The sequence below is a fragment of the Coregonus lavaretus genome (genome assembly GCF_964263955.1).
Source record: "Coregonus lavaretus genome assembly, chromosome: 4".
Classification (NCBI taxonomy): domain Eukaryota; kingdom Metazoa; phylum Chordata; class Actinopteri; order Salmoniformes; family Salmonidae; genus Coregonus; species Coregonus lavaretus.
This window is the reverse complement of record NC_139991.1, coordinates 66189607-66203969: the sequence shown is the minus strand read 5'-3', so window position 1 is coordinate 66203969 and position 14363 is coordinate 66189607. Positions and strand designations below refer to the sequence as shown.

Sequence of the window (14363 nt, the reverse complement as noted above, 5' to 3'; positions counted from 1 at the left end):
TATACAGGTAAAAACATTACGCATTAGCCATTGGTAACTTGTGGAATAGATGTCACAAGTGACACTGACTCATACTAAACTAGACATCCATTATTTTTAAATTACGCATCAGTATGTCTTATTATTTGATATCATGCATATTTATGAGTGAATTGAATCACATGGACTATTTTGCTTGCTTCTATGGTGTGCTGTGATTCCACAGATTGGCATGGACTAAGGTGACACTTGAGAAAGCTTCTACCAATTCCCTATTACCTCCTCCCTCCCCAAACTAATTGCTAAACATGCCCCAGACTTAGAGTTAAAAGGAACTTACCTTCAGCGCGCCATTCGGACCGGGGACCTCTCGACCAACGGATGTCAACCTCCTTGCTGCTGCTCGCTGCTCCTCTCCGCCTGCTGTGGAAAAACACACAAATCACAAGGCTCTCTATAGTACCACTAAAGGTAAGTGCTTGTTTTGAATGTGAGTGTGACTCCACTTGTTGGCCAGTACATGCTCTAATTGTATGGTTTGTGTCCCCCACGACTGCAGACACGGGGGACACGCCAACGCAACTGTGAGAGGCTACACCCAACGCTACAACCCAGCAGGCCTGGCGCAGAGCGAGAGACGGCCAGCAAGTAGCGACCGACAACCGAGCCAGGCTACCAAGAGCTCAGTTCATACAACACTCTCTATAGCACTAGAAAAGGAAAGTGCTTATTTCCAGCGTCTGAATGTGACTCCAATTGTTGGCCAGTGCATGCTCTAATTGTATGTTTTGTGTACCCCGCAACTACAGCCATCGACTTCCGGACCATGCTGGGGAGGAAGAGCCAAACGAATGAACCCTGCTCTGGTAGAGCCGAACGACCAAACCCTGCTCGGAAAGAGCTAAACAAACATTGGCCACTGCTCCATGAGTAAATCAACTGCTGTGTTAGTTTGCCCCGGTGCTCATAGTTAGCATATAACCCTCATTTTAATTTAAATCCTAGCCCTTTAATATGTTCTAATTGGGCTGTAGCGATACTGGGTATTGCCATCGTTGTAAAAGCTGAATTTATAATGAAGAACCTTTGATTGTACTTTGGCCTGTCTGTGGTTGTTTGCCGTGGGATCTTAAAACTCTGCTTTTGACATCGGCTGGAATGTGGTTTTAACCAATCACCATCCAGGATTAGACCCACCCATTGTATAAATCAAATCAAATCGAATTTTATTTGTCACATGCGCCGAATACAACAGGTTACCTTACCGTGAAATGCTTACTTACAAGCCCTTAACCAACAATGCAGTTCAAGAAATAGAGTTAAGAAAATATTTACTAAATAAACTGAGCTAATAATGCTGTGTATTGTGGTGAATTGTTAGATACTACTGCACTGTTGGAGCTAGAAACAAAAGCATTTCGATACAGTGTGGGAAAAAAGTATGTTTGCCCACTGACAAAGAAATGATCAGTCTATAATTTTAATGGTAGGTTTATTTGAACAGTGAGAGAATAACAATAAAAAAAATCCAGAAAAACGCAAGTCAAAAATGTTATAAATTGATTTGCATTTTAATGAGGGAAATAAGTATTTGACCCCCTCTCAATCAGAAAGATTTCTGGCTCCCAGGTGTCTTTTATACAGGTAACGAGCTGAGATTAGGAGCACACTCTTAAAGGGAGTGCTCCTAATCTCAGTTTGTTACCTGTATAAAAGACACCTGTCCACAGAAGCAATCAATCAATCAGATTCCAAACTCTCCACCATGGCCAAGACCAAAGAGCTCTCCAAGGATGTCAGGGACAAGATTGTAGACCTACACAAGGCTGGAATGGGCTACAAGACCATCGCCAAGCAGCTTGGTGAGAAGGTGACAACAGTTGGTGCGATTATTCGCAAATGGAAGAAACACAAAATAACTGTCAATCTCCCTCGACCTGGGGCTCCATGCAAGATCTCACCTCGTGGAGTTGCAATGATCATGAGAACAGTGAGGAATCAGCCCACGGGAGGATCTTGTCAATGATCTCAAGGCAGCTGGGACCATAGTCACCAAGAAAACAATTGGTAACACACTACGCCGTGAAGGACTGAAATCCTGCAGTGCCCGCAAGGTCCCCCTGCTCAAGAAAGCACATATACAGGGCCGTCTGAAGTTTGCCAATGAACATCTGAATGATGAGACCAAAATCGAGCTCTTTGGCATCAACTCAACTCGCCGTGTTTGGAGGAGGAGGAATGCTGCCTATGACCCCAAGAACACCATCCCCACCGTCAAACATGGAGGTGGAAACATTATGCTTTGGGGGTGTTTTTCTGCTAAGGGGACAGGACAACTTCACCGCATCAAAGGGACGATGGACGGGGCCATGTACCGTCAAATCTTGGGTGAGAACCTCCTTCCCTCAGCCAGGGCATTGAAAATGGGTCGTGGATGGGTATTCCAGCATGACAATGACCCAAAACACACGGCCAAGGCAACAAAGGAATGGCTCAAGAAGAAGCACATTAAGGTCCCGGAGTGGCCTAGCCAGTCTCCAGACCTTAATCCCATAGAAAATATGTGGAGGGAGCTGAAGGTTCGAGTTGCCAAACGTCAGCCTCGAAACCTTAATGACTTGGAGAAGATCTGTAAAGAGGAGTGGAACAAAATCCCTCCTGAGATGTGTGCAAACCTGGTGGCCAACTACAAGAAACGTCTGACCTCTAATTGCCAACAAGGGTTTTGCCACCAAGTACTAAGTCATGTTTTGCAGAGGGGTCAAATACTTATTTCCCTCATTAAAATGCAAATCAATTTATAACATTTTTGACATGCGTTTTTCTGGATTTTTGTTGTTGTTATTCTGTTATAGACTGATCATGTCTTTGTCAGTGGGCAAATGTACAAAATCAGCAGGGGATCAAATATTTTTTTCCCTCACTGTAGGCCCACAATCAATCTCAGTACATTGTTCAACGATTCATTGCCTAAGCCCTTTAAACTCAATCTAAGCCTAGCACCTGGAGTGTTAAGGTAATGTTTATATGGCAAACACAAATCTATTTCTCCTTCACTGGAATCAGAAGCTAAACATAAACACAATGAACCTTTGTCATTTCACCCTCCTTCCTTTAATCTCCCCACTCATCCGCTCTAAATCCTCTTATTTCTTCTCTCCTCTTGACCACTCACCTCCCTCTCTTTCCTCCTCCCTTCTCCTCCCTCTCTTCCACCTCCTGTGCCAAATGTAAACAAACTGTTAGGACATTACTTGATGAGAAATGACTATTTATTATTATACTATTATATTATTATACTATTATACTATTATATTATTATACTATTATACTGTTATATTATTATATGATTATACTGTTATATTATTATACTATTATATTATTATACTATTATATATTATACTATTATACTGTTATATTATTATATTTACATGTTTACATTTACGTCATTTAGCAGACGCTCTTATCCAGAGCATTATATGATTATACTATTATATTATTATATTATTATACTATTATATTATTATACTATTACTGTTATATTATTATACTATTATTTTATGATTATACTATTATATTATTATATTATTATTTTATTATATTATTATACTATTATACTATTATACTGTTATATTATTATATTATTATACTATTATACTGTTATATTATTATATGATTATACTATTATATTATTATTATACTATTATATTATTAGCCTCCCGTGTAGCTCAGTTGGTAGAGCATGGTGCTTGCAACGGCACGGTTGTGGGTTCGATTCCCACGGGGGGCAAGTATGAAATATGTATGCACTCACTAACTGTAAGTCGCTCTGAATAAGAGTGTCTGCTAAATGACTAAAATGTAATGTAAAATGTAATATTATTATACTATTATTATATTATATAAAATAAAATGTTGTATATGCTTTAGTAGTAACTTATGAAGAGATGAGGTGAAAATGCCTCCTGGTCTGGTGGGGATCTCTTTGGGACTAAGTAAAGGACTGATTTATTTTTATATAATATTCTGTTATTTTAGAATTTATTCATTCAATAAAGATATTATATTTTTCGTGTCAACACGTGGGCCTGAGTTTGCTTTTCTGGTATCTTATGATAATATTTTATTTATGAATAACTTCTTATCAACATACACTGCATGACCAAAAGTGTGTGGACACCTGCTCGTCGAACATCTCATTCCAAAATCATGGGCATTAATATGGAGTTGGTCCCCCTTTGCTGCTATAACAGCCTCCATTCTTCTGGGAAGGCTTTCCACTAGATGTTGGAACATTGCTGCGGGGACTTGCTTCCATTCAGCCACAAGAGCATTAGTGAGGTCGGGCACTGATGTTGGGTGATTAGGCCTGGCTTGCAGTCAGCGTTCCAATTCATCCCAAAGGTGTTCGATGGGGTTGAGGTCAGGGCTCTGTGCAGGCCAGTCAAGTTCTTCCACACCGATCTCGACAAACCATTTCTGTATGGACCTCGCTTTGTGCACAGGGGCATTGTCCTGCTGAAACAGGAAAGGGCCTTCCCCAAACTGTTGCCACAAAGTTGGAAGCACAGAATCGTCTAGAATGTAATTGTATGCTGTAGCGTTAAGATTTCCCTTCACTGGAACTAAGGGGCCTAGCTTGAACCACGAAAAACAGCCCCATACCCTTAATTTCCTCCACCAAACTTTACAGTTGGTACTATACATTGGGGCAGGTAGCGTTCTCCTGGCATCCGCGAAACCTAGATTTGTCCGTCGGACTGCCAGATGGTGAAGCGTGATTCATCACTCAAGAGAACGCGTTTCCACTGCTCCAGAGTCCAATGGCGGCAAACTTTACACCACTCCAGCCGACGCTTGGCATTGCGCATGGTGATTTTAGGTTTGTATGCGGCTGCTCGGCCATGGAAACCCATTTCATGAACCTCCTGACGAACAGTTATTGTGCTGACGTTGCTTCCAGAGGCAGTTTGGAACTCGGTAGTGAGTGTTGCAACCGACAGGCGATTTTTACCCGCTGCATGCTTCAGCACTCTGGACAATCCAGAGACACTTTTTGCTGACTGCTACAAAAATGGGAACGTAAGCAACTTAATCTTCCACACAGACCATCCCCTAGCATGGTGCAGTGCTATGTTAACACAATAACCCTCTGTTAAGAGGGGGGATGTTAGCGATGGGTGGAAACTCAGGATACTAGACAACGAGGACCCTGAGTCAGCCAATGTCAACCTGTACAAGTCTGGAACAGTATTGGTACAGGGCAACCCCAAACAGTTTCAGCTGGACTTACACAGAATCAAAAGAGGGAGCGCAGCAGGAGAATCTCTCTTCATGAAGACTCCCCCACCACGAGCGAGTCAGACCAGACTTCTTCCTTAAACAACCCACAGCCGAGCAACCCCAAGCGGAAAGTCAACCTCCCAGCACAGAGCACTACTCCCTCACTGAAATGTAGGATAAATTCACCCAGCTGGAGGTAAGGCAGGTGGAGCTGGAACAGCAGGTGAACACACTCCAGTCAGCACAGACCCAGACAACAGTCCAGCACAACAACACCCCCTCAACCAGACATGGAGAGCTGGAGGGGGAGAGAGACATGTCTGCACTCTGGACTGTGGTGAGACAACCAACAGGAGAAAGAGCAGGAGCAGAAGAATGAGGCCCAGCGGCAGGAGAAGATGAGAGAACTAGAGGAGAATGTGAGAGTGCTGGAGGAGAAGGTGAGAAAGATGACGTGTGACAGAGAACAACCCATGAGAGAGCTGGCCACCCCTGCAGAGAAGCCAGCAGAACAGTTCACCTCAGATCCTGACCAATGTCTCGACACCACAGCAGAACAGTCCACCCCAGACCCTGACCATAGCCTCAACATCACAGCAGGACAGATAAATGAAGAACCCCAAGCCCAAGGGACCCCACCCCCTTCTAGCACCCCCCCCGTCAGACCCCCTGATAGCCCTCCTGACAACCCCCCACACCCACTGAGGACACACATAAGCCACAGATTGTACTCCTTATGGACTCAAACGGGAAAATATATACAAGAAAATAAACTTTTCCCAAACACACAGTGTCTAAACTCTGGTGTCCACAAACCCAGCACGCCATAGACCTTCTGTCTGAGGACCAACTAGGGTCACCCAGCCATATAATAATACACACAGGCACAAACGACCTGAGAGCACAGCAGGAAAGGGTGGCCACAGCACTCAAGGGAGTGATTGAAAAAGCTTCTTCTACTTTCCTCAAAGCACAAGTGGTTATCTCCACCCTGCTACCATGTAAACACTTCCACCCTGCTACCATACAGCGGGTAAACGCAAGTATTTCCCATTACTGTGCCTCAAAACCAAATGTTTACCTGGCCCACCACTCCACCCTGGCCTTTACGACCAGGTCCACCTGGCAGCAGTGCCCACCTTCGCCAGGACCCTAAAGGACATCGCCCTCAATCGTAGCCCCAAAACCTCACACAGGAGCAACAGATCAATGGACACCTCGCCCAGACCAGCGAGACACCCCGGACCTACACCTAGAGGACCCACGCCGACATGACCTACATCTAGACCATAGCACCACCAGCCACATCCACACCCCCACCCCAACCAATCAATACCCCTCCAAACCAACCATGCCCACACCCCCTATAGGCCCCCTCAAATCAGACCTATGCCCTTCCTTCCCACCCCATGCCCCCCACTCCCGCAAAGAGGGCCTCAACATGAATGAGTGTACACAGCGGCAGAACACCTGACCCCTGTGACTGACCCAAAATTAAGGAAAGCTTTGACTATGTACAGATTCAGTGAGCATACCCTTGCTATTGAGAGAGGCCGCCGTGGGCAGACCTGGCTCTCAAGAGAAGACAGGCTATGTGCACAATGCCCACAAAATGAGGTGGAAACTGAGCTGCATTTCCTAACCTCCTGCCAATGTATGACCAAATTAGATACACATATTTACCTCAGATTACACAGATCCACAAAGAATTCCAAAACAAATCCAATTTTGATCAACTCCATTATCTATTGGGTTAAATATCAGTGTGCCATCAAAGCAGCAAGATGTGTGACCTGTTTCCACAAGAAAAGGGCAACCAGTGATGAACAAACACCATTGTAAATAAAACCCATATTTATGTTGATTTATTTTCCCTTTTATCGTTTAACTATTTTTCACATCGTTACAACACTGTCTATAGCCATAATATGACATTTGAAATGTCTCTATTCCTTTGGAACTTTTGTGTGTAATGTTTACTGGACATTTTTGATTGTTTATTTCACTTGCTTTGGAAGTGTAAACATATGTTTCCCATACCAATAAAGCCCTTAAATTGAATTGAATTGAGAGACAGAGACAGAGACAGAGAGAGAGATAGACTACCAGAACCCACTGGATTCTCCAATTACATTGAATGAACTACAGGACAAAATACAAACCCTCCAACCCAAAAAGGCCTGTGGTGTTGATGGTATCCTCAATGAAATGATAAAATATACAGACCACAAATTTCAATTAGCTATACTTAAACTCTTTAATATCATCCTTAGCTCTGGCATCTTCCCCAATATTTGGAACCAAGGACTGATCACCCCAATCCACAAAAGTGGAGACAAATTTGACCCCAATAACTACCGTGGGATATGCATAAATAATAAATAATATGCCATTTAGCAGACGCTTTTATCCAAAGCGACTTACAGTCATGCATCAACAGCAACCTTGGGAAAATCCTCTGCATTATCATTAACAGCAGACTAGTTCATATCATCAGTGAAAACAATGTACTGAGCAAATGTCAAATTGGCTTTTTACCAAATTACCATACGACAGACCACATATTCACCCTGCACACCCTAATTGACAAACAAACAAACCAAAACAAAGACAAAGTCTTCTCATGCTTTGTTGATTTCAAAAAAGCTTTTGATTCAATTTGGCATGAGGGTCTGCTATACAAATTGATGGAAAGTGGGGTTGGGGGAAAAACATACGACATTATAAAATCCATGTATACAAACAACAAGTGTGCGGTTAAAATTGGCAAAAAACACACACATTTCTTTCCACAGGGCTGTGGGGTGAGACAGGGAAGCAGTTTAAGCCCCACCCTCTTCAACATATATATCAACGAATTGGCGAGGGCACTAGAACAGTCTGCAGCACCCGGCCTCACCCTACTAGAATCTGAAGTCAAATGTCTACTGTTTGCTGATGATCTGGTGCTTCTGTCACCAACCAAGGAGGGCCTACAGCAGCACTTAGATCTTCTGCACAGATACTGTCAGACCTGGACCCTGACAGTAAATCTCAGTAAGACAAAAATAGTGGTGTTCCAAAAAAGGTCCAGTTGCCAGGACCACAAATACAAATTCCATCTAGACACCATTGCCCTAGAGAACACAAAAAACTATACATACCTCGGCCTAAATATCAGCGCCACAGGTAACTTCCACAAAGCTGTGAACGATCTGAGAGACAAGGCAAGAAGGGCCTTCTATGCCATCAAAAGGAACATAAAATGTGACATACCAATTAGGATCTGGCTAAAAATCAGTTATAGAACCCATTGCCCTTTATGGTTGTGAGGTCTGGGGTCCGGTCACCAACCAATAATTCACAAAATGGGACAAACACCAAATTGAGACTCTGCATGCAGAATTCTGCAAAAACATCCTCCGTGTACAACGTAAAACAGCAAATAATGCATGCAGTGCAGAATTAGGCCAATACCCACTAATTATCAAAATCCAGGAAAGAGCCGTTAAATTCTATAACCACTTAAAAGGAAGCGATTCCCAAACCTTCCATAACATAGCCATCACCTACAGAGAGATGAACATGGAGAAGAGTCCCCTAAGTAAGCTGGTCCTGGGGCTCTGTTCACAAACAAAAACAGACCCCACAGAGCCCCAAGACAACAACAACACAATGAGACCCAACCAAATCATGAGAAAACAAACATTTACATTTACGTCATTTAGCAGACGCTCTTATCCAGAGCGACTTACAAATTGGTGCATTCACCTTATAGCCAGTGGGAAAACCATTTTACAATGTTTTTTTTCTTTCTTTGGGGTGGGGTAAGGGGGGGTAGAAGGATTACTTTATCCTATCCCAGGTATTCCTTAAAGAGGTGGGGTTTCAAGTGTCTCCGGAAGGTGGTGAGTGACTCCGCTGTCCTGGCGCCGTGAGGGAGCTTGTTCCACCATTGGGGTGCCAGAGGAGCGAACAGTTTTGACTGGGCTGAGTGGGAACTGTGCTTCCGCAGAGGTAGCGGGGCCAGCAGGCCAGAGGTGGATGAATGCAATGCCCTTGTTTGGGTGTAGGGACTGATCAGACCCTGAAGGTACGGAGGTGCCGTTCCCCTCACAGCTCCGTAGGCAAGCACCATGGTCTTGTAGCAGATGCGAGCTTCAACTGGAAACCAGTGGAGTGTGCGGAGGAGCGGGGTGACGTGAGAGAACTTGGGAAGGTTGAACACCAGACGGGCTGCGGCATTCTGGATGATTTGTAGGGGTTTAATGGCACAGGCAGGCAGCCCAGCCAACAGCGAGTTGCAGTAATCCAGACGGGAGATGGCAAGTGCCTGGATTAGGACCTGTGCCGCTTCCTGTGTAAGGCAGGGTCGTACTCTCCGAATGATGTAGAACATGAACCTACAGGATCGGGTCACCGCCTTGATGTTAGCGGAGAACGACAGGGTGTTGTCCAGGGTCAACCGTGATGGTGAGATCATGGAACGGGCAGTCCTTCCCCGGGAGGAAGAGCAGCTCCGTCTTGCCGAGGTTCAGCTTGAGGTGGTGATCCGTCATCCACACTGATATGTCTGCAAGACATGCAGAGATGCGATTCGCCACCTGGTTATCAGAAGGGGGAAAGGAGAAGATTAGTTGTGTGTCGTCTGCGTAGCAATGATAGGAGAGGCCATGTGAGGATATGACAGAGCCAAGTGACTTGGTGTATAGCGAGAATAGGAGAGGGCCTAGAACTGAGCCCTGGGGGACACCAGTGGTGAGAGCACGTGGTGCGGAGACAGATTCTCGCCACGCCACTTGGTAGGAGCGACCTGTCAGGTAGGACGCAATCCAAGAGTGAGCCGCGCCGGAGATGCCCAACTCGGAGAGGGTGGAGAGGAGGATCTGATGGTTCACAGTATCAAAGGCAGCAGACAGGTCTAGAAGGACAAGAGCAGAGGAGAGAGAGTTAGCTTTAGCAGTGCAGAGAGCCTCCATGACACAGAGAAGAGCAGTCTCAGTTGAATGACCAGTCTTGAAACCTGACTGGTTTGGATCAAGAAGGTAATTCTGAGAGAGATAGCAAGAGAGGAGTTGGCTAAAGACGGCACGCTCAAGAGTTTTGGAGAGAAAAGAAAGAAGGGATACTGGTCTGTAGTTGTTGACATCGGAGGGATCGAGTGTAGGTTTTTTGAGAAGGGGTGCAACTCTCGCTCTCTTGAAGACGGATGGGACATAGCCAGCGGTCAAGGATGAGTTGATGAGCGAGGTGAGGTAAGGGAGAAGGTCTCCGGAAATGGTCTGGAGAAGAGAGGAGGGGATAGGGTCAAGCGGGCAGGTTGTTGGGCGGCTGGCCGTCACAAGTCGCAAGATTTCATCTGGAGAGAGAGGGGAGAAATAAGTCAAAGCATAGGGTAGGGCAGTGTGAGCAGGACCAGCAGTGTCATTTGACTTAACAAACGAGGATCGGATGTCGTCAACCTTCTTTTCAAAATGGTTGACGAAGTCATCCACAAAAAGAGAATTACTTGACACATTGGAAAGAACAAACAAAAAACTGAGCAAACTAGAATGCTATTTGGTCCTAAACAGAGAGTACACAGTGGCAGAATACCTGACCACTGTGACTGACCCAAACTTAAGGAAAGCTTTGACTATGTACAGACTCAGTGAGTATAGCCTTGCTATTGAGAAAGGCCGCCGTAGGCAGACCTGGCTCTCAAGAGAAGACAGGCTATGTGCAAACTGCCCACAAAATGAGGTGGAAACTGAGCTGCAATTCCTAACCTCCTGCCAAATGTATGACCATATTAGAGACACATATTTCCCTCAGATTACAGCGATCCACAAAGAATTCAAAAACAAACCCAATTTTGATAAACTCCCTTATCTACTGGGTGAAAAAACACAGTGTGCCATCACAGGCGCAAGATTTGTAACCTGTTGCCACAAGAAAAGGGCAACCAGTGAAGAACAAACACCATTGTAAATACAACCCATACTTATATTTATTTATTTTCCCATTTGTACTTTAACTACAGTATTTGCACATTGTTACAACACTGTATATATACATAATATGACATGTAATGTAATGTTTACTGTTAATATTTATTGTTTATTTCACTTTTGTTTACTATCTACTACGGTAAACGGGGGGGGGGGGGACAACCAGGAACTTAAGTTATTACATTTTATTACTGCAGCATATAACAAGTCAGTATAGTTACCTGAGGGAAATGGATGTGATCCTCTGTGTGTGAGAGCTGCTCCAGCTTAGCGCCTATCATCCTCAGCTCAGCTATCTCCTGCTCAAGTTGCTCCAAAGAGTCCTTCAGCTCAACTCACTTCAGCCTTCTCCTGGGTTCTGATCAGCTCCTTCACCTCAGAGCGCCTTCTCTCCATGGTGTGGATCAGCTCAGTAAAGATCCTCTCACTGTCCTCCACTGCTGCCTTTGCAGAGCGCTGTCAGGACAGACAGAAGAGTAGGCTCCAGGTTAATCAGTCTATTTCCTCTCTAACTTGGAACCCAGACAGCCTGTTCCCTACAGTAGGACTGGTCTCTCTCTCTCTCTCTCTCTCTCTCTCTCTCTCTGAGGGACGTGAAATGGTGCATCTCCTCTGGTCAATAATAATACTCACCTTGAGAGACTCCACAGCCTGTTGGCGCTCCTTCAGCATCTTCTCTCTCTGCTGGACCTTCTGCTGACTCATCCCCAGCTGACTGTGGAGAAACACTCTTCATTGAGCTATTAAGTTTTATGTGTCCAATAGTTCACTAGTCACCACAGCACACAGTTGATTTAATTATTATAGTTTTTACAGTACACGACATGTATCAGAGAGACTGAACTTCGACCTAATAAAAGGGCATTCAGAATGATAATGGTGTTTAACTTTAGAAAATGGCCATAGATTTGGACCAGTTGTTCTGGTCTAACCTGTTTCTCAGTCCTCTCTGCTGCAGCTGACACTGTATCATGGCCTTTATGTTCATCCATCACACACTGATAACAGATACACTGTTGATCGGTACGACAGTAAACCTCCAGCAGTTTGTCATGATGAGAGCAGATCTTCTCCTGTAGTTGTGTGGTGGCTTTAACCAATGTGTGCTTCTTGAAACCAGGAGATTCATAGTGAGGTTGGAGGTGAGTCTCGCAGTAAGACACCAGACAGGACATGAGGGCTTTCTGCTTTCTGGTCCCAGTACAGACGTCACCCGCCACATCTCCAGGTCCAGCATAGCACAGAGCAGGGGGAGCAGCCTGGAGTCCTGTCTTCTTCAGTTTCTCCACCACCTCAGCCAACATGTTATTTTTCCTCAGAGTAGGCCTCGGAGTGAAGGTCTGCTTGCACTGAGGACAGCTGTAGATGCCCTGATCATCCTGATCCCAGTAGCCCTCAATACAGCTTCTACAGTAACTGTGTCCACAAGGAATAACCACCGGCTCCTTCAGTAGATCCAGACAGACAGAACAACAGAACTGGTCCTGGTCCAGCAGAACTCCCTGCTGAGTCATTTGAACTGTTGTTGTTCACACTCACACAGACAGACGACAGAGAGACTCAGATCAGTTTAATTTCTCAGAAGAGAGTTTGTGGCATGGACTTCCTGGTTCTACTAGAGGGTGGTGTTAAAGAGAGGGAGGGAGGAGAGAGAGGGAGAGAGAGAATGTGTGTGTGTGTCTATCTATTTAACTGTGTGTGTGTGTCTGAGTCTGTCTGTCTGTCTGTCTGTCTGTGTGCGCGTGCAAGTAGAAAAACATGCTGACTCAACCTACTTGTAGAGAAATGCCAATGCCATCATGCTCTTTCATGTTTGACGAAACGGACTATGACTTTGTCATACAGTACACACTTTTAGTTTTTCTTGTCCTAGGCTACCTGGCTAAAATACTTGCTCGCTGACCTAACTTCCTTGCAACCAGACACCAGATAATTAGCATTAGCATACTACATCTAGCTGTTGAAATTCTATCCTCTCAGGCCAGGGGCACAGTGTATGAATTAATGGTTTGATCAGAATTCGCTGTTATAATCATTGGCCAGTATGGAGAATTAAGTAAAACCACAAGTCCAAATCCCTATCTCCATCCATGGCTAATTTAGGAAAAGGGACGATTTTAGCTAGCTAGCTAGCCACCGGAGGACAATAACACAACGAGATGCAACAAACCACGTTTGAAGTTTGGCTTGGGATGTGATTGGTCTGAAGCCAAATACAAACTGGCTTCCCTTGACACTTTTTTTTGGTGCACCAGGACCATTCACAGCTGAGCTCGCTCAGTTTAGCTCAATGCTGATTGGCTATAATTTTATAAATGTTTTATCAAGGGAGGCAGATGTTGCTCTCCGGTTTTGTAATGAAACAATTGTTGTAAGAACTGTTCTCTGGTCTTGGGCTCTGGAGGTAGTAAAACATCCACCATGTTCACTTCAGACCCACAAACACATTCACAGAGAGAGGGAATGTTATCATCATACCATATTATACATGTATAAAGTGATGGCTGTAGGACCTTTCATTAGTACAGTTAATCAATCAAACGTCATTATCCCCAAAGGGAAATCTGGTTTGCGAGCAGGCGTAACACATGTAAATAATATAGTCCATACAAAAGTTAAGAAAGTTAAGAGTTTTAGTATTTTGGTGTTAGTATTTCAAACCAACTGTAGTGGAGATCTTGGTCCATTCTCCTTTAAGTTCTTCTACTTTCTCTCTCAGCTCAGACACAGACTTCCTCACATGCATCTCCAAAGTACTGAAGAGGTCGGACAATGATGCTGGGTAAGTCTGAAGATACACTGGGACTGGAGAGAGTGATAACTGGAGAGAGAGAGATTATTATTATTATTTTTAATTCTGATTTTTCATGGGGTGCTGCAGCACCCTCAGCACCCCTACTTCCCATGGCTATGGTGCCAGGAATAGTTTATTCACATCGCTTAACCCACACTGTGAATAGAAAGAAGGAGGAAAGCCTTTTTGTGTTTTTTATGTTTGATGAAGAATTTCTCCTGGGCCATATAAAGCTGGGATGTATGAGATATATGGTGCTAGCTTATCTACAAAAGCCACTTCAATGTCATAAACGTAAAAAGTTTGGCCACATGTCTGAGGATGCACAGTGTTGCAAT

The 14363-nt window shown here is 44.4% G+C and overlaps 1 protein-coding gene across 1 annotated transcript in view; it reads right to left on the bottom strand.

Moving 5' to 3' along the window:
- Positions 1-11936, bottom strand: part of garnl3 (GTPase activating Rap/RanGAP domain like 3) — a gene marked incomplete at its 5' end in the record, with an annotated part of 174640 nt that extends 162704 nt beyond the window's left edge. The window contains 2 exon segments of the mRNA XM_084159340.1: positions 11571-11687; positions 11865-11936. Of these exon segments, the coding sequence (XP_084015466.1) occupies positions 11571-11687; positions 11865-11936 (189 nt within the window).
- Positions 11937-14363: the final 2427 nt, after the last annotated feature.